This window comes from Macaca fascicularis, chromosome X, assembly GCF_037993035.2.
Source record: "Macaca fascicularis isolate 582-1 chromosome X, T2T-MFA8v1.1".
Classification (NCBI taxonomy): domain Eukaryota; kingdom Metazoa; phylum Chordata; class Mammalia; order Primates; family Cercopithecidae; genus Macaca; species Macaca fascicularis.
In genome coordinates, this window is record NC_088395.1 from 21,765,767 (window position 1) to 21,793,097 (window position 27,331).

The 27,331-nt window shown below is 38.9% G+C and overlaps 1 protein-coding gene across 3 annotated transcripts in view; it reads left to right on the forward strand.

Moving 5' to 3' along the window:
- The window catches only part of MBTPS2 (membrane bound transcription factor peptidase, site 2), an 84,524-nt gene that overhangs the window by 36,979 nt on the left and 20,214 nt on the right, over positions 1–27,331 (forward strand). The window contains exons 8-12 of one of the 3 annotated variants that reach the window (XM_005593164.5): positions 1,725–1,819; positions 2,184–2,379; positions 4,577–4,652; positions 6,105–6,323; positions 21,652–21,830. In XM_005593164.5, the coding sequence (XP_005593221.1) occupies positions 1,725–1,819; positions 2,184–2,379; positions 4,577–4,652; positions 6,105–6,323; positions 21,652–21,673 (608 nt within the window). In that variant the 3' untranslated portion in view covers positions 21,674–21,830. Of the gene's footprint in view, positions 1–1,724; positions 1,820–2,183; positions 2,380–4,576; positions 4,653–6,104; positions 9,079–21,651; positions 21,831–27,331 lie in introns of those variants that run through there. The other 2 variants (XM_005593165.5, XM_074029248.1) reach the window with 2 other exon arrangements.

Consider the following 27,331-nt stretch of genomic DNA (forward strand, 5'->3'; position numbering starts at 1 on the left):
GCATTTATATTACCAAACATGCCATATCAATAGCAATAATAAATTCCTGACTTCCAATTCTGTATTGTACCCAGTCCTCTAAGAAAACTTAGTAACTAAGCATCAGCTATAAACATTTTAAGATCATTACTGATACAAAGGCAAATCACGTAGAACATCATTTATGTATTCAGTGTATATTGAGTAATCCACCTTATATAAGACACTGAGAAACCTTTCCCTCAGGAAGCTCACAGTTTAGTCATAAAAACAGACCATACCCACATTATTACAGTACAAGTTTAAATTTAAGTAATGATAGGCAATACTGGGAAATGATAACAGTCTTGACTAAGAACATGAAGGCAGGTTTCACAGCATCAGTCCTTGAACTGGCCGTCAACAGTGAGTTTACTTTTAGGAGGCCAAGATGGACATGGACCTCAGCACCATAGAACAGAAGGTGGTCAAGGAACTGCCAGTAATTCAGTTTAGGAAGAGAATCATATGGGATAAGGTAGTTTAAAAGTGAGAGGGAATTAGTCTGTACTCAAGTGGGAATAGATAAGGAGAAAAATGAGGAGGAGTTTTGTAAAAATCCATGGGACTTGGCAATCTGGTCAAAGAGAACACTGAGGGTTTTAGCTTGGATTGATTTTTCTAAAGAATTCCTGAACAACTTTTTACTTTATACTTTACCATTAGGGCTGACAAATGATTATCGGCTAGGATTTGTCTGTGCCATTAGATGCTCACAGTCTGCTTTAATATTTTAAATACTACTCACTCAAAATTAAATACCCATTCAGTTATGATAAGAAAACAGAACAGGCCAGCACAGTATCTCATGCCTATAATCCCAGCACTTTGGGAGGCCGAGGTGGGTGGATCACTTGAAGCCAGCAGTTCAAGACCAGCCTGGCCAACATGGTGAAACCCCATTTCTACTAAAAGTACAAAAAAATTCACTGGGCATGGTGGCACATGCCTGTAATCCCAGCTACTCAGGAGGCTGAGGCAGGAGAATTGCTTGAGCCCAGGAGGTGGAGGTTTCAGTGAGCAGAGATCATGCCACTGCACTCCAGCCTGGGTGACAGAGCGAGACTCTAAATAGATAGATAGATAGATAGATAGATAGATAGATAGATAGATAGATAGATAGATAAATGGAATAACAGTTGCCCCATTGCTGTTGTCTTCCAAAAATGGTAACTGGATTACTGGTGTACAGGCAGGTATGTGTACATCTGTGGGTCAAATTGGGCATCCCTGGTTCTCTAGGGGGAGCCCCAAAGTAAGCCTGGGGTAGAATAGGTATTTGGATATAATGGGGATGTCTTAGGCATCCTCTGGCCACCTCTGTTTACCAGCACCACAGTGCAGGGGTTCCGAAGTAATGTTGGATCATCGGCATTCAGGCACATAATAGTAGTTCATTAAATGTTTGTGCTTGACCAGCTGGACTTATTATTGTGAAACTTACTGAGGTACTGCAACTCCGGCTTTATGGGTAGGTCAGTTTATATGAGGACAACTAACCTAGGGTAACTGCTGCTTCTTGATTTAAAATTGAATGGATCTCTTTTGGTAATGTAAAATCAAACTGCAGCAAGTAGCCCTCAAGTTGAACTCTGAATTATACAGTTGCTTCTAAACAAAGTAAAAATATGCCATTTTACTTATTCTTTTTGTCACAAATGTGTTTTTATATAACAGACTCTAATAAACAGTGTATTTCTCTTTAGCATACAAACGGCTAGATGGTTCAACTGAATGCTGTAACAATCACAGCCTCACAGATGTGTGCTTTTCCTACAGAAATAATTTTAATAAGCGTTTGGTAAGTTGTCCCTGAAGCAGTCTTGCTTGTCTGATATAATTACTACAAAATAAGCATGTAGAGCTAAAATGGAATCTATGGAAACTTCTCTCTTTTGCTCTATTTGTATCATTTTATTAAAATCTCTACATTTCACATGTCACATTTCATCTGAAAATCTTTAAAAATTTATAGTGATAATATCTTATTTGACCCAAATGGGGTACTTGAATCTATTTTATAGTAGGTGCACATAAATGGCATTTCTTTTATATGAACCTCATTCCTGATATGCTACGTGGCATGAAAAATGTTGAAGGAATGTAACTTAGGTTTTTCTTAATAAATCATTTTTAATATTGACTGATTAATATTTTATTTATAGCATACATGTCTTCCTGCCCGGAAAGCAGTTGAAGCGACCCAAGTTTGCAGAACCAATAAAGATTGTAAAAAAAGCTCAAGTTCAAGTTTCTGTATAATACCTTCTTTGGAAACTCACACTCGCTTAATAAAAGTAAAACACCCACCTCAAATTGATATGTTATATGTAGGACATCCTCTGCATCTTCACTACACAGGTGAGTATTTTTGTGGTAGACACTTAGAAAATCATTAAGATCACATATAGTTTCAGTAGTAGAAACTCACTACAAATCCTTGAGTTAATACATTTATTATAAATTTGACCATTTATCAAAGTCTTGTTAACTTGTTCTTAAGCATTAAGTGAAAATTATGCAGTAGGAAGTTAATCTGAATTTATAAAATAAGATGGAGCTGAATCCATGCCTGCCTATGCAGAGTGACACATTTTCCCTTCCCTACCATTTATGCCCAGGTGAAATACGTGATCTCTCAGATGTCCTCTGAGAGTTTATTAAATTTATCCAAGCTCCCCAAAACAGTGGCAAGAGCAACATACCCTAGAGAATGCCAAGATGCATGGGGATGTAACTATAATTTGTGTGTGACACATGACTTTCATATGACTATACTTTCAAAACTGGTCCAGCATAATCATTTTAGCAGTGGCAGCATCATTGGACTAAGTTATTTATGGCTAAAGATCACATAGTCTAACTCATTTTGTTGTAGAAGATTTTTTAAATAGTTTACCATGCAATTTACCCATTAAAGTTTACAATTCGGTGGGGTTTTGTTTGTTTGTTTTTGTTTTGTTTTGAGACAGATTCTCACTCTGTCGCCCAGAGTGGAATGCAGTGGCTCAATGTTGGCTCACTGCAACCTCCATACCCAGGACTCAAGTGATCCTCTCACCTTAGCCTCCCAAGTAGCTGGGACTACAGATGTGTGCCACCATGCTGGGCTAATTCTTTGGGTTTTGTAGAGACAGAGTCTCACTATGTTATCCAGGCTGGTCTCAAACTCCTGTGCTCAAGCAATTCTCCCTCCTCAGTCTCTAAAAGTGCTGGGATTACAGGCATGAGGCACTGTGCCCAGCCCAGTGGTTTTTAATATATTGAGTTGTGCAACCATCACCACAAGCTAGCTGCAGAATATCTTCATCACCACTAAAAGAAACTCCATACCCATTAAGTACTCACTCCCTGTATCTCTCCAACACCCCCAGCCCTTGGCAATCTCTAATCTACTTTCTGTTTCTATAAATTTGCCTGTTCTGGTCATTTCATATCAATGGAATATTTTATGACTAGCTTCTTTGATGTAGCTTAATGTTTTCAAGGTTTATCTGTGTTGTGGCGTGAATTAGTACTTCATGCTTTTTAAGGCCAAATGATATTCCTTGGTATGGATAGACCACATTTTCTTTATTCATTCATAGTTAATGGATATGTGGGTTTTATGTCACTTTTTTTTTTTTTTGAGACGGAGTTTTGCTCTTGTTGCCCAGCCTGGAGTGCAATGGCACAATCTTGGCTCACTGCAGCCTCTGCCTCCTGGGTTCAAGCAATTCTCCTGCCTCAGCCTCCGGAGTAGCTGGGATTACAGGTGCCCACCACCATGCCCAGCTAATGTTTGGTATTTTTGGTAGAGACAGAGTTTCACCATATTGGTCAGGCTGGTCTTGAACTCCTGACCTCAGGTGATCTGCCTGTCTTGGTCTCCCAAAGTGCTGGGATTACAGGCGTGAGACACCGCGCCTGGCCTATGTCACTCTTTAAAAGACTCTCTCATTGCTCCACAGTCATATCCTGAGATACAACTGAGGTCATTTTTCTTATCAGTTTGACACTAAATGACTCTAGACTGCAACTATTAAATAAAACCTGAATAAATGAATAAATGAATAAATGTCCCTAGTGGGGGTAATTCAGAAATGTGTACTATGAGTTCTGACTAATTACAGGATAGTTTTAAAATGTTTTGAACAAAAACGGGATTATGGAATCCACAGAGTAGATGAGACTTTAAATCCCCTCATCTTAATCCTTGGTTTAGCCATGAAGAAAAAAAAAGACCTGAAAGAGGTTAAGTAGCATAATAGTAGGAGTAAACATAATTTTAAGGTTATACCACTTTGAAAGGGTAAGGACTCTTAATGTAAATTTCTTACTCTCGCCTCAAAATGTAAGTACACATTGGGACATGTTTTTTCATTCTGCTGTTTTTATTAGATATTCTGGAAGTATTGACTGCTTTTATATGTGAGGTACATAGCCTGCATATGTTTAAGAAGGGCTTTCTCAATCAATTTAATCTGCTAGCCCAATTTTTAACCATATGGTAGAATTCATAATGCTGTTGCTTCTCTGGTATGAATAATATTTATTATTCCTTATTTTTCTTTTTCAGTGAGCATCACCAGTTTTATCCCACGTTTTAACTTTCTAAGCATAGATCTGCCAGTGATTGTGGAGACATTTGTCAAGTATCCTTTCTGGTGTGAAACATGTTTTAAAAGTGTGTTACTTGGATCTTCATCAATTTTACCTTGAATAGAGCATTACAAGTATAGACCTCACAAGTATCACTTAATTGCTAATAACTGAACAAGAATCTTGAAAGTTGAAAAAGATCAGATTGTACCCAGGAGGGAAGAAGTCAGAGAAAGATTAATCAGAGTGAGAAAGGTTTAGATGTAGAAGGGAAAGAACCCAGAATACAAATTGAGAAATGAATTTACAGGTCTAAAACGTTTTAGTAAGTTTATAAAGGATGGAAGCTTCAGTTACTACTGAGGTGATGAATTCTGCCCCATCTGAGCCTGTTAGTTCTGACCAAATAGAGGATGTAATTGCATAACCAGGAATTATGTAAATCCCAGGGAGGAATGCACAAGAAAGATCAAGCTGGTTTCAACTACTAAGATAGCAATTCAGAGGGCCAAATCTCATGTGGTCTTTAGCATATTATGATTGCACATAAAAGATGAATTTTTTCATATTAATTATTATGCAGAATTGAATTACTGGAAAGTTATGGGAGGGTTCTTTAATTTTGTCGCTTTTAAATTTTTTAATGTCTTTCCTCAATTATTTAAATTTTAAAAAAAATGGAAAACAAGTAAGCAGTTATTTTTTTAAATGTGTATAATTAAGATTGTGGCCAGGTGCAGTGGCTCACACCTGTAATCCTAGCACTTTGGGAGGCCAAGGCAGGTGGATCACCTGAGGTCAGGAGTTCCAGACCAGCCTGACCAATATGGCAAAACCCCATCTCTACTAAAAACAGAAAAATTATCCGGGCGTCTTGGTATGCACCTGTAGTCCCAGCTACTCGGGAGGTTGAGACAGGAGAATCGCTTGAACCCAGGAGGTGGAGGTTGCAGTGAGCTGAGATTGCTCCACTGCACTACAGCCTGGGCGACAGAGCTAGAATCCATCTCAAAAAAAAAAAAAAAAGATTGTACTTTATACACTCTGCAGCTTTGTCACCAAGAGACTTATGCTATAACCTTATAGATGGTAGTAAAATAAAGTAGGTTTCAAGAACCAAAATCTTTGTTTCCTAATATAAAGTAATGCTTTGTAAGGCCCAAAGAGTAATTTTCCCCTTATTTCTTATTCCTTCCACATTCCCTTCCCTGTTGTATCATTAAAGGCTTAGAAAGACTTAGTCATCCTACGAGTTCATTATAGATTGGCTTAGTTTATAAGTAGTTGGCCTTTATTTTTCTAGTCAAGGTTTTTGAACTTTGAAATAATATAAACTCATTTGTTTTAAGTAGTACAGGTCTAAGAAGGAATGGCAGAGATTTAAAGAAAGTAGAGAAGTCAAGTGTAATCTCAAATTCAGTCACAGTAAAATATCTTCTGACTCATAGAAATGTGGTTTCTACTCAGACTTCTCACAGTTGGTTCCTTAACTGATTTTAACCCAGGTACCTGATTTCCCTCTCAGGAGCTCTGGCTATTGTTAATGCAGTACCCTGCTTTGCTTTGGATGGACAATGGATTCTAAACTCTTTCCTAGATGCCACCCTTACCTCAGTGATTGGAGACAATGATGTCAAAGATCTAATAGGGTTTTTCATCTTGCTGGGTGGCAGTGTACTTTTGGCTGCCAATGTGACCCTGGGACTCTGGATGGTTACAGCACGGTAATGTTTGCACTCATCTGACAGAATCCCTGAGTTACAGTATACAGCTAAGTGGTAATATCCATTGCCATTGAAATTCTTATTTGGTATGAAATATAAAGTGTTTCCTTAAATTACATCTTAGCCAACAACCCTGAGCTCCTCCCATATCCAGAGTACCCAAACTCTGTGGTAAAAGATAAGCCGAATAAATGAAAGGCATAGTCCCTGACTATATTCTAATTTAGGACTGAATGTAGCCAGATGCTTGTGGAATATCTAAGCAAGTGCAAATTCATGTGATACCATTTCATGTGATTACATATTGTGTTGAAATAGTATAAAGGACAACAGAACTGGGTGGAATTAATTGGGAAAAACTTCTTACAAAAGCATCATTAATCAAAATTTGAAGGAGACCAGACTTTGGCCAAGTGGAAGGATGACCATTGTCTTGGCCTATATCTCTTGTCCTTTGTCTTGTTTGAAAAGTGTTTTAAAATTTAATGGTGTATTATTTTGTGCTCTGAAAGCTGAGGTCTGATTACAATTAGTAAAATTCTGCAGAAGAATCTGCTGACGTGAAAGGGAAAAATCTTTGTCAAATGATACTAAATAAATGAACAAAATAGGATGTAGGGCCTATGATATCATGAGACATGTTTTGCCCCACAAAAGTTGCATCTTTGATAAGGTATCTCTGCCCCCTCATAAAGCAGCAATAGCTTTGACATCCACAGTGAGCTGCAGGAAGCATCTCACACCAGCAGTATGTGAGCTGAGGGAGGCAGTTAGGGTTGAACCTCAGAACTAGGCCGGGTCTCCTGACAGATCACAAGACACCCCAGAGGATCTTCAGCAGTCCTGCTTCCCATTCTCTATAAAGCTTTGAAGCTTGGAACTCTTCCAGGGTAAACATTTTCTCTTGTGCTGCTGAGGCCATCTGGGGCCTAGCTCCTGGGTTCCTGTCTCCAAGAAGCAATGACCTTAAACTCTGAGCCATACTCTGTCCTCACCAGCGGCTCCCATGTTTCTCTGTGTCAGGTTATTAAGTACCTAGTCCTTGCTTTCCGTCTCTCCCCTAAGCTACCTCTCTGGGTCCACAGAAGACTTGGTAGTACAGTGAGAATGGCTCTACATGAGTACAAACGTGGATTTGCCAGAGCTTGGGAACTGACTCTTGAGCCCAGAAGAGCCACGCCTGGTTCGAGGTCTTTTGGACTGGAGATCCAGCCCTGGGAAATTTGGGAAGTCAGCAGGCCAGTGTGAAGCTGTTGGTCCTAGAAGTATATGAGCTTGGTGTTTCTTTGATGAAAAATACGTGCTTCTCTCGTATACTCAGAAGTGATTAAGGGCAATAACTTATTAATAGCCAGGTATCCAACTTCTTTACTGAGTGATGTATTCTATGGGGTTACCTTTTTTAGATTATTGAGTTGCTCTGTAAGCACTAAAACTTTTTAATCATTTTTAAGAAACTTTTTAGATTGTATTACAAATTTGCCTTAACAGAAATTAGACATTGAATATAATTTTAACATTTTATTAATGACTTGGGTCATCAGTTAATAACAGTACTAAAACCACATGAATTATTGGTTTATTCCAGAAAATACAGCATTTGTTCTATGTTAGGTAGACAGTCATTTGGGATCAGAGTATATTAGCATAGTAATGCTCAGACCTGTTCAAGTAGTAGAGCTTGGAGAATGCCATGAAACACTTATATAATTAATTTGATTGCATGAACTAAGCAATTTACTAATGAAAAGGTTGTATATGTGTAAGTCAGTTTTTTTAAAAACCGAGAAAAAGTTTTAATAGAGGAAATCTTATTCATTAATTTATTTTTCTGAGTGAAAAAACAAAACGCAAATCTCATTTTATTTCAGCTGCTAAACATTGTGATCTGTTGACCTATAGGAGCAGGATTTGGGAACCACTTTACTAGGAAAGAGCAGATCAGCACCATTTATGTAAAACTGGCTTCAATATGTAAGAAAGAAAATGTTATGTGTTTTCTTCTTTAGCTTGGTTGTGGGCACTTCTACAGCAAGGACCATATCATGTTCATCTTTGCATCCCTGGCACAGTGCATGAGACATAAGTACTTAATAAATGCAGTTGAATGGATAATGATTAGTGTTATTTATGGATTAGAAAAAGCATGTTTCTATTTAAGTAAGCTATAAAAAGTATTATTGAATATTTACTGTAAATATATGTTCACATAAAAAAATAACTTGGAAGGTCTTTGTGTCCCTGGCATATTATCATCTTTATGGAGAGAATCCACTATGGTTTCTGTAGAGTGATTAGAAAAATGGATTATTTTGAGGATTGGAGAAAGTGTTCTTTCTGTGTTGTCACTTTGTTCAACAGTAAACTTTATTCTCAGTGTTCCTACTCTGCATTGTTTACATTTTTGAGAGTTTTTTTTTTAAAATCACCTACAATCTGTAAAGAATGTATATATTCTTTTCAGCATCTCAGTTTGAAAAGACATGCCGTTAAACTTGACTTTTTGATAATCGTTCTTACAGGTCATTGTCTGTTCTAACAGCAAATTGTAAACATGTGCTTCATAGATATTGTGGCTCTCAGTCATCACTTTGTCCTATGGTATTTATTGAATGTTCACATACTAATGGTGCACAGGTGTTTTTTTCTATAAATCTTCTGACTGTCCTGTAATTCATTCTTAAGCTTTAACTTGAAGATATCGTAATCGCCGGCATTTGATGTTTAGCAATAAAAGGATAAATGTGTACCAGCATTTTATGTTTATCATCGTCTATGTGTTGTCTTCTTTGAACTCTTTTCTGTCAAAATTGTTCCTATTACATAAAGCAAGATCTTAATCATTTTTAAATTCTTGATTCTAGAACCAGCCTTCAGTTTTCATTCATGTAATCTATACCTGAAAGTCATTGCGGGCCTTGAAAATAAGTCTTTTAAATGAGGCTCCTGTGCACTCACTACTGTCTTGGAAATGGCTGGTTTATGGATGAAGAAAGAGGACTATCATGTTTCCTTTCATTAGTGTCTGACAGAAAAGTCTGCTGTAAGTTAGGAATTCTTGAAAGAGAATGTTTTAACTATGGCATTTGGTTCTTTTTGACCTTTTGCCCTAGTGCTTCCTCCCATACTCTCTCTCTATTTCTCTCTCTCTCTCTCTCTCTCTCTCTCTCTCCCCCCCCCTCCCTCTCCCTCTCTCTCCCTCTCCCTCTCCCTCTCCCTCTCCCTCTCCCTCTCCCTCTCTCCCTCTCTCCCTCTCTCTGGTACTAAGGGCCAGATAAAATAGGCTAGGAATGTAGCCCAGTTTTTGATTGGTTAGCCTCATTCCACTAATTCTTGCCTCTGATCCCATTACACTACAGTTAAGAGCCACAAGACTAGATGACTGATTAAGCCACTTTTTTAACAGCTTTATTGAGATATAATTAAATACTCTCAAATTCTCTCTTTATGTGTTAACTTTAAAGTATTCAATTCCATGTAAACTATTTTTCTCTTAATGTCCAATCAAACAGTATGCATATGCTTTCGTATAATCTAACCTTTTAAGTAAATGTACATGTGACAAAAGACTGGCAGGGAAAAATGTGTTTTAGTTATTTCACAACTATGTTAACTCTGGAATGGTTTTCAGCAACATAATAGAGTTGAATAAGTTATTTTTAAGCATGTAAATATACTTTCTTTGAGACAATAAGCCTTTTTAATCAGTGCATTTGCAAGCTACAGTGCATTTGAAAGCTACTCCTTGCTACAGCAAGAGTACTACTAATTTGAATAATCCATTGCATATTTTATCAGACCATGACATATGAATTCAATGAAAGGAAACCCCTCTGTTTCAGAACCTCAGTGCTACAATAAGTTATACTCGGGGTGGAGGTAGGAAAAAAATGGCTAATTACAAAGCAGGTTATATTGTGTAATTCAATTTTCCATTAAAGGGAGGAAAAAACACCCATATATGTTAGTTTTATTTAGCTAAAGATTGATGGATAGTCAATAATGGTCCCTTCTTATTTACTGAATGCTTCTCAAACTTTTCTACTGACATGCTCCTAACACTATAGAGGAGGGAAAACCTAGAAGGATCTAAGAGTAGAACCCTGTAATTGACTCTCCACAGTATAAAATTGAACTCTCACTTTATCTTAAATTTAGCATCCTATTAATCTAATCAAGCATTCTAAAGCCAATTCTCTTAAAGATATGGAACTCTAAACTGTAAAAGAATTAGACTTTAAGAATATTAAGAATTTGTTCATTTCTAAAACACATTCTGATTTGTAGACTAGTGACAGTCTATGGTGGTATTTTTGTCCATCCAAAGTGAAATGAGAAAAATAAAGATCGTGTATATTGTCTTTAATTACAAAGTAAACATAATGTATGTGTAATGTTATAAGTCTTCCTGCTGCCCTTTATCAAAGAGCCCCCCTTTATATGGAGTATGGAAACATATACTTGGTTTCCCTTAGCACTGCTAGATTGCCCTCCAAAAAGGTCTTTTTGTAACTGACCCTCTTATTGGCAAGGCATGAGGGTTCCATGTTTGCCCACACCCTTGCCTCCACCTGAATTATCTGACTTCCATGTTCTGACAAATCTGTTGGGTTTAAAATGACATTTCAAGAAAAAGATAACATTTCATTTTAATTTGCATTTCTTAGATTATTAATAGAGGTGCACATTCATATACTTGTTTAGCCCTTTGGGTTTTTCATTCTGCCACTTGCTTATTGATATCCTTTGCCCAGTTTTCTATTGGGTGTCCTAAATTTTTCTGTTTGATCCATAGAAATTTCTTGTATATTCTTGATTGGAGGTCAGCAAATTATGGCCTGCAGGCCAAATCTTGCTCACTACCAATTTTTGTAAATAAACGTTTATTGTGTTTTATTGGAACACATTCATTCATGTATTTGATGGCTGCTTTTGTGCTATAATGGCTGAGTTGAGCAGGTGCAACAGAGATCGTATAACCAAAAGCCTAAAATATTTGCTATGTTTTACAAATATTCAGAACAACCCACGTTCCAGATATCAGTCTGCTTGTGGAGCAACCCGAGTCCTAGATATCAATCTCTTGTCCATTGTAGATGCTACAAATAATTTTTCCCAGTTTCCCATAAACTTTATTTATGAGGTTGTTTGTTGAACAATGATCTTTAGTTTAATATAGTAAGATCCATTAATCTCTTGAGTTATTGTTTGTGTTTTGTAGGTCTTATTGAAAAAGTCCTGTCCCAGGGTCACAACAGTATTCTCTTACATTTTCTTCTACTTGCTTTAAAGTTGTACTTTCATGATGAGATCTTTAATTTCTGGAATATATGATATGAGGGAGGGAATCAAGGTTTATTTTTCTATATAGACTTAACTATCCTTAAAATAAACATCATAGTATTTTCCTTTTTAAGACTATTATATAAAACAGCTTACATAAAGTAGTTAATATGGTGACTGGGATGCTCAATTCATTACTGGTGTTATGAATTTAACGACTTCTTTTCAGAATGCAGGAAGGATTAGGACTTAATTTGCCCTGAGATCTCAGTCTGTACTGGTGTTAGATATTGCCTCCTTTTGGTATGCCTTCTAGGCTTCCAGTGCCTTCAAGCTGGTTCTGATTGTCCAGAGTATCTTCCAGGCCTTGGATCTTTTAAGCATTTCTTCCCCCAATCAAAATGGACCAACAATCGCAGTATTTAAGCAAATGGCTAGGGATTTTGCTTCCTGTAACTAGTCAAAATAACCTGTGTTCACGAGTGTGTTTGCTGATAGTAACATAGGCTAGCATTTACATCTGGTCTTATGAAAACAGCATGTTAACTCAGAAGGAAGCACTATGAGAAACCAATATAGGAGAGAATTCACGATAGGATGGCCTTTGAAACCACCAAATCAGACAATAAAAAGCTTTCTACTCTGTGCATAGTCTAGGATCTTATATTTCAAAATAATCTTTTTTTACATGTTCATTTTAATTTGCATTTTGATGTTATTGTTAGAAAAGAGGCTAAAGTTTTTAATTTTTTTCGAGACAGGATCTTGCTCTGTCAACCAGGCTGGAGTACAGTGGCACGATCACAGCTAAATGCAGCCTTGACCTCCTGAGCTCAAGCAATCCTCCCACCTCAGCCTCCTGAGTAGCTGGGACCACATGCATGTGCCACTATGCCCAGCTAATTTATATATATATATATAATTTTTTATTTTTTGGAGACCTCGCTATGTTGCTCAGACTGGTCTCAAACTTCTGAGCTCAAGTGATCCTCCTGCTTTGGCCTCCCAAAGTGCTGGGATTATAGGCATGCCCAGCTTAAACTTCTTTGTTACAATGTGTGTGCTTTGGTAGACTCCTTATCCGTATCCTTTGCCCATTATTTCCCTTCAGTGGTTGTCACCTTCTAATTCCTTTTCATTGTTCAGGAATCACATTTTTACGAAGGACTTACAAACATATTTGACCATATCTTACAGTTCCTTGACTTTCATACTTTATTCCTAGCAGTCTTTTCTTACCTTTGAACTTCTTTGATTCCATCTTTTAATGGCTTCTACTTTTTTTCTAGCCTTTATGTATTACCAGAAATCTATAATGAGAGGTAACACTTTGTGATTTACAACACATTCCCGTCTCCAGTTTAGGGTACCCCTTTTCTGTCAAGGAAATGCCTAGGAAAAAGAAGTTAGAACAGAAGGAGGTACAAATGTAATTTTTTGGCCTCTATAGAAAAATAATTTCTTTCTTATCGGAAAAGAAATACACTTTAATCACAGAGAACAGGTTAATGAAAATAAATTGTGAATTATTGAAAACAAACAGGGTTGTATTATGCATAAACTGGTAAGCCAGTGTTTAAACTTGACAATATATTACAAACACTTTTATGTTATTAATATTCTAATGTTATTTCAGTGGCCATATAATATTGCAGTGTTAAATATGCCATCATTTAATCAACCCCTATTATTTCTAATTTTGCAATATTATAAATAAAACTGTTAGGAATATCCTTACAACTAAATTTTTTTGCATTCTATGACTCTTTAGACAGTTCTAGAAACTCTCAGGAAAATCCTAAAGATGACTTTCTTGAAGCATGAACAGTTATATATATAGTATACATTTAATTTTTTTTCTGTTAATTGAGTATCCAAAGATGGCATCTTGTTTTAATTTGTACTTTTTGATTTTTTTTAAAAAGTGGAATATTTTAAAATGTGTGTGTTGGCCATTGTCTTCTTTTTTTAATCCACAACCTTTGCCCATTTTTCATGTGAGGGATTATCTTTTAACTGCTTTTCCTCATAAGCTCAGCTGTACCATTCGATTTGTTACATGTAAATATGTTAAAACTTCATTTAAGTATAATGCTCATTTGTGTTTTCAATATATTATGGTCTGTCAATTTTTGTCTTGTTTACTACTTTTGGTGATATGTTTTGAAAGTGTCCCCCACTCCAAGATTTTATAAATATTCACATTTTCTTGTAATAATTGTGATCTAATTTTTAAAAATATTTAACTATTTAACCCATGTGGAATATATTTTCATGTTGGTGCAAAGTAGGGATATAACCTTATGTTTTGTTTTCCTCAAATGATTGGCCAGCCAGCCAAAAGAGATGGCTAGTCTTCATATGAGAGATAACTGTTTATTAATTTACTTTTACAATTCAGTAATACAATGAAATGAGTATATATCTCATGTGTTTCATTAGAATAGAGTACTTAAATCATTTTTTTTCCTTTAGGTGGATTTATTTTTTATGGAAATAGTGTTTCTCATTCCTAAACAATGTAAGACTAGCAATCTGGAGATCACCCTTAACATATGTCACTATCTAAAGGTACTGTTTTCACCACCTTCTTAATTAAAATATTTTTTGCTTCATAGATTTTCAAGCTTTAACTCTTCTATCTATCTATGAATCATTTACTATTCATTTTTAAAGGTTAAAAAGGCAATCTGTCTTTGGAACAGATATCCTGATTTTAATGTAAGTATTTTATCTTCATCTGTTTTCGTTATATAATGATTAAGCATGGAATATTGCATTTCTTGATTACTTGTTCAAATACATGCATTAATTTTTATTGTCATAATTTAATCATGAAAATTAGGGGTAATGTAGATATTATGAATTTGTATTTTATTATAAGATTTAAACTGTTTTTTCTATTTATAATAAATGATGAGTTTAAAAGAAGTTGGTTAGCTGTGCTTTTTTCCTATTTGAAATGTTTTACTTCTGAGCTCACTGTAGTAGGTTTTTAACTTTGTCAAACATTAGAATATGACTCTTACAAACATGATGCACTAAGAGATGGCTATTGGTTTTAAAAAGTTCCATTTTTCATATTCATCCCTATTCTTTAATCACTGGAACCAATACATGAAATCTTTCATTCATATAACAAATGTTTATTACACACTTATTATGTGCCAGGCACTGTTCTAGGCTCTGGGGATACAGCAGTAAATAATACAATTTTTCTCTTTTTTATTTTGTAAGAAAAAAATCCCATTTGTTTTTAAGCCAATAGATACATGTTGAGAACTACTAAGTGTTACAAGCACATAGTGGCAAAAGATTAAGCTACGAAGGTTAGCAGAGCCCAAGTCTTAGAAATATGTTAAAGAGAGTATACACTTTAGCCTCATCGCAAATAGGAAGTCATTGAAAATTTCAAGCAAGATTTGCCTTTTGTATAAAAAAATAGCCGGGCGAGGTGGCGGGCGCCTGTAGTCCCAGCTACTCGGGAGGCTGAGGCCGGAGAATGGCGTGAACCCAGGAGGCGGAGCTTGCAGTGAGCTGAGATCCGGCCACTGCACTCCAGCCTGGGCTACAGAGCGAGACTCCGTCTCAAAAAAAAAAAAAAAAAAAAAAAAGATTTGCCTTTTGAATGGATCATCTCAGCTAAAGGTAAAGTATGGATGGGAGAATAACAAGTCCGGCAGCAAAGAAATTGGTTAGAAGACTATTTCACAGCTCGGTGTGGTGGCTCATGCCTGTAATCCCAGCACTTTGGGAGGCCGAGGTGGGTGGATCACTTGAGGTCAGGAGTTCGAGAGCAGCCTGGCCAACATGGTGAAACCCTGTCTCTACTAAAAATATGAAAACTAGCTGGGCGTGGCGGCAGGCACCTATAATCCCAGCTACTTGGGAGGCTGAGGCAGAAGAATCGCTTGAACCTGGGAGGTGGAGGTTGCAGTGATTCATGCCATTTCACTCCAGCCTGGGTGACAGGAGCGAAACTCCATCTCAAAAAAAAAAAGACGATTTCAGTAATCTTCAACAAGAGGTGACAGTGATGGCAAATACAGTGGCGGCAGTAGAGATCAGAAGGAAGAAGAGAACAAACCAAAAGTAGACTGTAAACTCCACTGTATTTGATGGTTAGGTGTGTATTGGGTTCAAGGAGTCAAGAAGGCAATGAAATGATGGAAATGCCATTGACAGAGCTAGGGAACACCAGAAAAGCAGCAGTTCAATTTGCAACTCTTTTTTTTTTTTTTTTTCGAGATGGAGTCTCATTCTGTCACCCAGGCTGGAGTGCAGTGGCTCTATCTTGGCTCACTGCGACCTCCACCTCCCGGGTTCAAGTGATTCTCCTGCCTCAGCCTCCCAAGTAGCTGGGATTACAGGCACGCACCACCACACCCAGCCAATTTTTGTATTTTCAGTAGAGACAAGGTTTCACCATGTTGGCCAGGCTGGTCTTGAACTCCTGACCTCAGGTGATCCGCCCGCCTCGGTCTCCCAAAGTGCTGGCATTACAGGTGTGAGCCACCAGGCCAGCCTCAATTTGGAACTCTTGAGTTTGAATACCTGAGAGACGTACAAGTGGAGATGGCAAGTAGGCAGTTGTATGTACAGATCTGTAACTTAGGAGAAATTAGTTGGAGATGCCATCTGCGAGCTGATGCACCCCAAATACATAATTGAACCCATGGAAGTGCATATTGTCCAGCAAAAATAGAGAAAAATGAAAAGGGAAGGTGTCCTAGGATAAAGATCTCAGAAACACCGGCATTTAAGTTAAAAAAAAAGAAAAAAGTACAGGAAGAGGAAACAAAGGAGCTTCAGAAAATTAGAAGGAAAACCGTAAGAGTTTGGTATTAGAGAAAAGGAAGAGAATGTGTCAAGAAGAGGGGGATGTCCATAATATGAGATGTTGCTGAAAGATAAATGATGTAGAATGAGGACTGAAAAATATCCATGGGTTCTAGTAGAAAAGCAGTCCCCAACCTTTTTGGCACCAGGGACTGGTTTCGTGGAAGACCATTTTTCCATGGACCAGAGGTTGGGGATGGTTTCAGGATGAATTCAAGCGCATTGCATTTATTGTGTGCTTTATTTCTATTATTATGGCATTATAATATATAATGAAATAATTATACAACTCACCATAATGTAGAATCAGTGGGAGTCCTGAGCTTGTTTTCCTGCAACTAGACGGCCCCCCATCCAGGGGTGGTGGGAGACAGTGACAGATAATCAGGCATTAGATGCTCATAAGGAGCTTACAACCTAGGCCCCTTGCATGCACAGTTTACAATAGTGTTCTCATTCCTATGAGAATCTAATGCTGCCACTGACCTGATAGTGGGCAGAGCTCAGGTGGTAATGCAGAGCTCAGGGGGTAATGCAAGCAGTGAGAAGCAGCTGTAAACACAGATGAGGCTTCTCTGGCTCACCTGTCGCTCACCTCCTGCTGTGCAGCCCAGTTCCTAACAGGCCATAGACCCGTACCAGTCTGTGGCCTGGGGGTTGGGGACCCCTATAGTAGAAGAGTTCATAAATGATCTTATGAGAGCAACTCTAGTGTGGCAGGAGAAGTTGAGCCAGGTTGGAGTGGATGGTGGAGTGGGTGGGGTGTGTGCGGGTAGAGACTGCAAATACAGAAAATGCCATCGAGAAGTTCAATGTGGAAGGGGAGGAGAGAAAAACTGTGGGACCTAGTGAACGATGTAGGAGAAAGTTGTGATCATTGTTTTAGCAATAGGAGAATCGTGTGCATGTTTTCGGTGCTAATGGAAAGGACCCAAGATAAAATAATTGAAGGAAGAGATGAGAACCAGGGCACGATAGAGCCTTCATTAAGAGGGGTGCTTTCTAAGAGGAGGAAAAATGGATGCAAGCATAGTTGTCTGTGGTTTTGATAGAGAACCTCATGTGGCTCTCCATCAAACATCACTTGAGTCGTAAGTGTCTAGAACACTATTTTGCACCTTAGAAATCTTTGCTGAGTAAGACAGATTCTTCGCATAGCTGCAAGAAGCTTAGCCAACCCCATTTCTAGATTAAAATACCAGCAAAGAGGTACTTGAGGAATAGGCACAGGGTGCTCAGCTCTGGGCTAATAGCATTGAATGTCCTGATTTTGAGAATGTTCTGTGCTTAACTTCTCAGGCAACACAGGCTGAAGTATAAGAGTTGAAGGGATTTAGAATAAGTCATTGTTTCATTAAAAATTATTTTTGGCTGAAGGAGAAATAAGATTTGGATGGGGACACAGCTAAACCATATCATATACCATCTTAATTGGGATGGCTTTTTTTTTTTTTTTTTTTTTTTTTTTTGAGACAGAGTCTCACTCTGTAACCCAGGCTGGAGTGCAATGGCATGATCTTGGCTCACTGCAACCTTCACTTCCCGGGTTCAAGTGATTCTCCTGCCTCAGCCTCCTGTGTAGCTGGGATTACAGGTGCACTCCAACATGCCCAGCTCATTTCTGTATTTTTACTAGAGCCCGGGTTTCGCCATTTTGGCCAGGCTGGTCTCGAACTCCTGGCCTCAAGCGATCTACCCGCCTCGTCCTCCCAAAGTTCTGGGATTACAGGTGTGAACGTGCCCATCCAAGTTCCTGAAATCTCTTTATCTGTCTAAAAGCAGAATCTACCCAAAACCAAAACAAAACAAAACCCTCAATTGCCATAAATCCCCTCCCTGAGAGCAACATAGATGGAGATGAGAAGTTGGCACCACACCCAAACAGACATTGTCACCAAACTCATATCTCCCATCTATTCTCCTAAGGGTTCATTTATCTTTCAAAAAAAATCATTTTTTTCCATAAGTGCCCTTCCCCAAACCCCTTCTCAGAAGTTATTAGTTCTCCTAGAAGTGTCCTCTGACCCTCCCCATCCCCAATTAAGATGGTATGTGATATGGTTTAGCTGTGTCCCCACCAAAATCTCATCTTGAATTCTAGCTCCCATAATTCCCAAGTGTCATGGGAGGGACCCAGGGGGAGGTAATTGAATCATGGGGGCGGGTCTTTCTCATGCTAGTCTCGTGATAGTGAATAAGTCTCATGAGATCTGACGGTTTTATAAAGGGGCCTTCTCCTGTACATGCTCTCTTGCCTGCCACCATGTAAGACATGCCTTTGCTCTTCCTTCACATTCTGTCATGATTGTGAGGCCTTCCCCAGCCATGTGGAACTGTGAATTCATTAAACCTCTTTCCTTTATAAATTACCCAGTCTCAGGTATGTCTTTATTAGCAGCATGAGAATGGACTAATACAGTATGTAAGCCCCAAATTCTAACTACCTCCTTGAGTCACATTTCCTTGTGAATTTCCATGCCAACCAACATAATTAAATGTTGCTTTTTCTTGTGAATCTGTCTTCTATCAGTTTAATTTACAGCGCTCCAAGAAAAGAACCAAAGAGGGCAGAGGAACAGTTTTTCCTCTCTGACAGAATAAAAGGGCATGGTGTTTGAAGCTTACTTCCAAATGGTTCTGAGAGAATGAGATAATAGAGCAAATGTAGCAAAACATTAACAATTGTTGAATCTGGGTGAAGGATTTGAGGGAGTTTTTTGTACTCTTCTTGAAACTTGTTTTTGAAATTATTTCAAAATAAAATTATTTTTAAAAGAACAAGGTTCTGCACTTACTCATCACCTCTGCTTTTTTTTTTTTTTACTCTATTTCCACTTTCAACACTTTTTTACTCACAACTTCCTATGAGTGAAAAGGATGATGAATTTGAAAGACAGAGTTGCCTTTTGTGTTTGTGCAAAATCTCTGTATCTTAATTTGTATATCTGTAAAATGAGGATAGTATCTTCAAACATTTGCTACATGAACTGAGATGAGGATACAGTAGGCCCTCAATAAATGTTATTGCCTACCCTTCTAAGACCAGTTCAAGTCCTGTTTCCTTTATGAAGTCTTCCCTCATCACACCCATGATAAAAACTTATTTTTTATCATACCATATATTTAGCTAAACGGCTTTCTCATACATTACCTCGTTGAATTATCCCAATAACCTTACAAGTTAGGTTATCATTTTCTCTGCATCACAGATAAGGACATTTAATGAAGTTAAAAGATTTGGCTAAAATCACACAGTCAGTCAATAGAAATAACAGAATAAAAACTCAGGTTCTTTTAGCCCCAAGTTGTTTCCTTTATGTTATACCACAATTTGATATTTCTCCTTCTCAAGTGTTTTAAGTGTGGTAAGAATATATGTAACATAAAATGTACTATATTAACAATTTTTAAATGTGCTGTTTAGTGGTATTAAGTACATTCACATTGTTATGCAACCATTCCCACTATCCATCACTAGAACTTTTTCATCTTGCAAAAACTGAAATTCTGTATCATTTCAACACTAACTCCCCACTCCTCCCTTCCCCCTAGCCCCTGGTAACCACTATTCTACTTTCTGTCTCTATGAATTTGACTGCTGTAGATATAAGTGGAATCAGGCCAGGCGTGGTGGCTCACACCTGTAATCGCAGCACTCTGGGAGGCCAAGGCAGGAGGATTGCTTGAGCTCAGGAGTTTGAGACCAGGCTGGGCAACACAGTGAGACCTGTTGTCTACAAAAAAAATTTTAAAAATTACCTGGGAGTGGTGGTGCATACCTGTAGTCCCAGCTACTTGGGAGGCTAAGGCAGGAGCACCGTTTGAGCCCAGGAGGTCGAGGCTGCAGTGAGCTGTGATGGCGCCACTGCACTCCATTCTGGGTGACAGAGCAAGACCCTGCCTCAAAATAAAATAAAATAGGCCAGGTGCGGTGGCTCACGCCTATGATCCCAGCACTTTGGGAGGCTGAGGTGGGTGGATCACCTGAGGTCAGATGTTTGACCAACATGGTGAAACCCCATCTCTATTAAAAATACAAAAAAAAAATTATCTGGGCGTGGTGGTGGGAGCCTGTAGTCCCAGCTATTCGGGAGGATGAGGCAGGAGAATCGCTTAAACCTAGGAGGTCCAGGTTGAAGTGAGCGGAAATCAGGCTACAGCACTCCAGCCTGGGCAACAAGAGCAAAACTCCATCTTAAAAAATAAATAAATAAAATAAAAATTTAAAACTAAAAAATAATTATACAAGAAGGGAATCATACAGTATTTGTCCTTTTGTGATTGGCTTATTTCACATAGCATGATGTCCTCAGGGTTCATTTATGTTGTAGCATGTGTCTTAAGTTTTATAAACACGTGTGCTCATGGCACTCATGTACAACTTCATGTGTCCTTATTTCCTTTCCTGGCTTATAAACTCCTTGAGGACTGAAATCCCATGTTTTCTCTGGGTATTGCCACCCTCACAGTGCCTCGTTCATAACAGTGGCCAATGAGATCTCTTGAATGGATAGATACAGGCCACTTTAAAGTAGAAAACGATCCCCCTCCTATATTTGTATACTCCAGTTTATCACTGCTCTCAGCTATTGGAGACGAGGAGCTGGACAAGCATAATTGTTCTGTCTGCTATTGAAAAGGGAGCCAGACAAATTAAGAAGAGTCCCCAGCTTGGAAGTATGGCAGGCAGGTGAACTTTAGTCAAGTATAATTAGCTCCCTGCCCAGTGTAAAAACATATATGCAGTATTCTTCAAAGAGGAAAAAATATAATCTTTTAGTCATATGAAGTGAGAGAGAGTTTGGTCATGGCTTTCTTTTCCTCCTCTGAGAAAAAGAAAAGAGGTCTGTCAAGACTGAACTTTGCAGGAGAGGAATCATCAATCTTTGGTGTCATCTGAGTGCATTGGAAATGCATTTGCCTTGTCTTGTGGTTTGATTGCTGTCTAATCCCTGTAAACATTAAAGGATAAAAACAGGAGAAATGGAACAAGAAATATGTGGGATCCAGGTTTTAGCTGTGCTGCCCACTGGTGACTTTCGAGGTGAAGCTTTCAGGTCCCTTCTCCCTAGCATGCCCGTGCCTCCGCCTCTATGAAGCAATAGAGCTTCAAGGGCAAATCTGGCCTCAGAGCCCAGAGGGGGAATATGGCCATGTCAGGGGCCACCCCGGGAAACTCAAAGGCCTGCATCTCTTTGTCTTGCAGGAGTTGCTGCTGGACCACATGACACCAGTCCCATTCTTGAAGCAGAATGTTCAGAGTGTGTCCAAAATGCAGAAGCCACCCATTTCCAAGAAAAACAGCTATGCTTCAACCAGCCTAAGTCTATTGCAAGTAAGGGCACCCATGAGAGATGGACCTTGAGGGATTCAACCTAACTAACTGTGAGTAAGGACGTCTAGCACATTTTGGAGAGTACTGGTATGAAACAGATTCCAAATAAAATAACAGGAGGCAGGCTGGATGCAGTGGCTCATGCCTGTAATCCCAGCTCTTAGGGAGGCAGAGGCAGGAGGATAGCTTGAGCCCAGGAGTTCGAGACCTGCCTGGGCAATGTAGCAAGACCCCATTCTCTACAAAAAGGAAAAATAAAAATAAAAAACAAGAAATAACTGGAGGCAACCTGTAACAAACTAAATTATTTCCCATTAGCACATAAACACCATTAGCACATCTTTTTGAATACACAAGGTCTGTGGAGATAACACTACACACAGGATCTCAAAGAATCTCCCTTACTAAGGGGGAAATCAAGTTGGCTTTTTTTGTTTGCTTGTTTTTTGTTTTTTGTTTTTGAGACGGAGTCTGGCTCTGTCACCCAGGCTGGAGTGCAGTGGCCGGATCTCAGCTCACTGCAAGCTCCACCTCCCGGGTTTATGCCATTCTTCTGCCTCAGCCTCCCGAGTAGCTGGGACTACAGGCGCCCGCCACCTCGCCCGGCTAGTTTTTTGTATTCTTTAGTAGAGATGGTGTTTCACCATGTTAGCCAGGATGGTCTCGATCTCCTGACCTTGTGATCTGCCCGTCTCGGCCTCCCAAAGTGCTGGGATTACAGGCTTGAGCCACCGCGCCCGGCCTCAAGTTGGCTTTTATCCTAGCAGCTTACTTAAGCCCTAACCTACTTACAATTGTTTTACATAGTATATAATATTTCCCATACTTGATTGTGTTTCTTAAGTTTCATTTTTAATTTTCAAATCAAAACAGGAAATATAAGCTGGGCACAGTGGCCCACGCTCTCAGCACTTTGGGAGGATAGCTTGAGGCCAAGAGTTCAAGACCAGTCTGGGCAACATAGCAAGACTCTGCCTCTACAAATTTTTTTTTTAATTAGCCAAGCATGGTGGCATGCATCTGTAGTCCCAGCTACTCAGGAGGCTGAGGCAGTATTGCCTGAGCCCTGCAGTTCGATACTGCAGTGAGCTAGAATCACACCAATATACTCCAGCCTGAGTGAAAGAGGAGGATCCTGTCTCAAAAAACTGTCAAAAAAAAAAAAAAAAAAAAAAAACACCAGAAAATATAGAGAAGAGGTAGCTATTTCGAATGCTTGTAGAACTATTATAATATTACTGTTTTTAGACTAAGGAACATTCTCCAAAAATATGATTTTGCACACACTTTTGATTGCCTACCCAAAAGCCATTTCTCTCTCTCTTTCCTTCTGGCAGAGCCTGCTTCCCATAAGAAGGGCTAAAAATGCCAGACACTCTCTTTCAACCTCCTTTGCATATAGGACTGGCCACATGACCCATCTGGTCAAATTAACCTTTCAGCCACACTCTTCCGAAAGGCTTTTAGAAAGATTTTTCATGGTAATGAAAACAAGAGATATTCAAGGAGAGCTTTTTTTCCCCACCTCTTCCTTCCTGACATTTCATAGGCATTTCATTTCATGGGAGCTATGGAAGCTATATTGCAGCCATTAAGCAGTAGACAAAGCAAACGTGCTGAGGATGTCAACAAACAGGGATGGAAAGAACCTGGATCACTGACGATGACACTGTTTAGCTTGGGACCATCCCCTTCTGTATTAGTCAGGGTTCTCTAGAGGGAGAGAACTAATAGGATGGATAGATAGATAGATAGATACATAGATAGATAGATAGATAGATAGATAGATAGATAGATAGATAGATAGAGATATATATAGATATATACACACACATATATGGGAGTTTATTAAGTATTAACTCACGCAATCAAGAGGTCCCATAATAGGCAGTCTACAATCTGAGGAGCAAGGAGAGCCAGTCTGAGTCCCAAAACTGAAGAACTTGGAGTCCAATGTTTGAGGGCAGGAAGCATCCAACACCGGAGAAGGATGTAGGCTGGGAGGCTAGGCAAGTCTAGTCTTTTCACATTTTTCTGCCTGCTTTACATTCTACCCATGCTGGCAGCTGATTAGATGGTGCCCACCCAGATTAAGGGTGGATCTGCCTTTCCCAGTCCACTGACTCAAATGTTAATCTCCTTTGGCAACACCCTCACAGACACACTCAGGATCAATACTTGGCATCCTTCAATTCAATCAAGTTGACACTCAGTATTAACCATCACACTTTCTAAACATCTTATTAGGTAAAATGATACAACTTCCTGTTAGATATGCGACTTTCTTCGAAACAGGGTCTCACTGTGTTGCCCAGGCTACAGTGCAATGGCGTGATCACGGCTCACTGCAGCGTCAAACTCCCGGGCTCAAAGTGATCCTCCCACGTCAGCCTCCTGAGTAGCTGGGACCACAGATGTGTGTGTGTGTGTGTGTTTTTTTTTTTTTTTTTTTTTTTAAGAGAGACAGGGTCTTGCTATGTTGCCCAGACTGGTCTCGAACTCCTGGGCTCAAGTGATCTTCCTGCCTCAGCCTCCCAAACTCCTGGGATTATAGGTGTGAGCCATTGTGCCTGGCCAGATGTAACACTTTTAGCTGGATATTGTTATTCACAACTGAAAGCTTCTTAACTTGTTCAATGCGATTTTAAATACAGTCCAGGAGGAACCTATTTTACACCAAATATTGACTAACTTTCTCTCAGATATTGGAAGGGCATGTTCCTAAGCATAAGCATATGAGAAAATCCTTGTAATGATGATATAAAGGGAGTTTGCCAGTTTAAACACCTGCGGGTTGCCCTGGTAAATGTCAGGTATCACAGGGTCAGAAAGATTAGTTCATAATGTACTAGGAAAAACATCCTGCAATATGTATGAAAATATACATTGTAAAAAATATTTTTAGGCCGGGCGCGGTGGCTCAAGCCTGTAATCCCAGCACTTTGGGAGGCCGAGACAGGCGGATCACGAGGTCAGGAGATCGAGACCACCCTGGCTAACACGGTGAAACCCCGTCTCTACTAAAAAATACAAAAAACTAGCTGGGCGAGGTGGCGGGCGCCTGTAGTCCCAGCTACTCGGTAGGCTGAGGCAGGAGAATGGCGTAAACTCGGGAGGCGGAGCTTGCAGTGAGCTGAGATCCGGCCACTGCACTCCAGTCTGGGCGACAGAGCGAGACTCCGTCTCAAAAAAAAAAATATATATATATATATATTTTTTTTTGGCTAAGTGTATTGGCACAATTATTAGAATACAATCTAGAAACATTTGCTTTAAATTTTAAGAGCAATGACAAGACTGCTGATCTTAATTAGTCAGTTTTTCTTAAGGATTTCAATTCAAATGTGTCCTTTATTCTGATTGTGATGGGACTTTTGAGTTGTCCTATTTGAAATGCCAAGTAAATTTTCCAGATGGAAAGAATTCACAAAGTAGCTTTGAAATAGTTTATGTGATGCCTTAGAAAACCCAGACATTTGACCTTGTATTTTACCTGATAAATAGAAAAAGCCACTTGCTGATAAAATTTTGTTATTCACAGGTGATTACATGAGTGAATTCATTTTTCTACCTGCTATTTTGCTAGAAAACTATCTTCATTAAAATTTTAGATTCCTATAATTTATATGGAGCTCACACATTCGATTTACAGATTTGGAATACTTATCAATTGATGTCCATTTTATTTTTTCTTTTAGTTGCTGAGATGAGACATCCATTTTTCTCAAAATGTATCAGGTCAAGCTAAAAAAAGAAGTGAAATTAATATGAAAATATCTGTTAAAGGACATCAGTGTCCAAGCTCACCATCCTTTCTATCTGTCATTCATCTGCACATAGTCAGGGCTTATACAATAGAATTAAATATACCATCCCAGAGGACACCTGGCAGTGTCTGGAGACATTTTTGGTTGTCACAACACGGGGGCATGGTGCCACTGGCATCCTTGGTAGAGGACAAGGATGCTGCCACACATCCCACAGGGCAATCCCCACAGCAAAGAATGCTCCAGCCCAAAATGTCAATAGTGCCAGGGTTGAGAAACCCTGTTCTACACCAAGCACCTTGACGTCTAAAATACAACACAAACTGGTTCTTTGTTCATTAGAATTCCTACAGAGGAAAGAATAGATTGCTATCATTTTACAGTCATCTCAACAATTGAAGTCAGGAGAAGCCTTGATTCTTATAAACCGTAAAACGTTAGTTTGAAGTCTAGTTTGTGGGTATCATTTGTTTTCTATGAGAAATTCCTTCTTTTGATGTTATATTTTCTTTCACACAAAGACAGGACTTACATGAGCCTTCCTTTCTGCTATTCCTTTTCTTAAAAAAAAATTGTTTTATGGCTGGGCGCAGGGGCTTATGCCTGTAATCCCAGCACTTTGGGAGGCCAAGGCAGGCGGATCCTGAGGTCAGGAGCTCGAGACCAGCCTGCCCAACATGGTGAAACCCTGTCTCTACTAAAAATACAAAAATTAGCTGGATGCAGTGGCAGGTGCCTGTTATCCCAGCTACTCAGGAGGCTGAGGCAAGAGAATCGCTTGAACCCAGGAGGCAGAGGTTGCGGTGAGCCGAGATCACGCCATTGCACTCCAGCCTGGGTGACAAGAGTGAAACTCCATCTCAAAAAAATAAATAAATAAATAGTTTTATATCTAGTGTGTCTTGAAGTGAACCTGAACCTCACTAACATTGCCAAGAGTCTTCCCCAAGACGTGGACCATAGATGTGAGTTCAATATAAATTATATGGCTATAGGAAAGTCACTTAGAGAAACTTTCATTGTGCCTCAGTATCTCCCTGAGATCCCTGCTTTGCTTGTAGACATAATGTGAAAACATTTCACTTGGAAATAAAGTCACCATCCAAATCTAAGATCTGATATAAAACAGATGATAAAGAACACTAAGTTCACATTACCCTTCCTGGTATTTTAAATGTCTTTTCTATCTTTGAAAAGCTGACCTGGAACACAGAGAAGGGAATTTTTTTTTTTTCCTTTTAAAGATCCCTATGGAGGATTGTTCTGGAATCCATCAGAATGTTCTAATATCTAACCTCTAATTTGTCATGATAAGACATGACACATTGCAATGTAGATTGATAAAACTACTTTGGAAAGCAATTTATCAACACTCATCAACCTCAAAAAGGTTCATGCCCAATGCCTGTAATCCCAGCTACTTGGAAGCCTGAGGCAGGAGGATTGCTTGAGCCCAGGAGATTGAGGCTGCAGTGAGCCATGATTGTGCCACTGCACTCCAGCCTGGGTGACAGAACAAGATCCCATCTCTTAAAAAAAAGAAAAAAAAAAATTAAAGAGTCCACGCCCTTTGAGGCAGTAATTCTTTTTCTGGAAATTTATTCTACAGTTCTAAAGTAATACTCCTAAATATATACTAGGCTTTCTACAAAGACATGTTCCTAAAAGTGTGATTTACCACAGTGAATAACTGTAAACTACCTAACTGTCCGAGAAACAAAACAGTTGAATTGATACATTAAATTCACTAACTTAACTCAGCTTTATGTCTACATAAACATAGT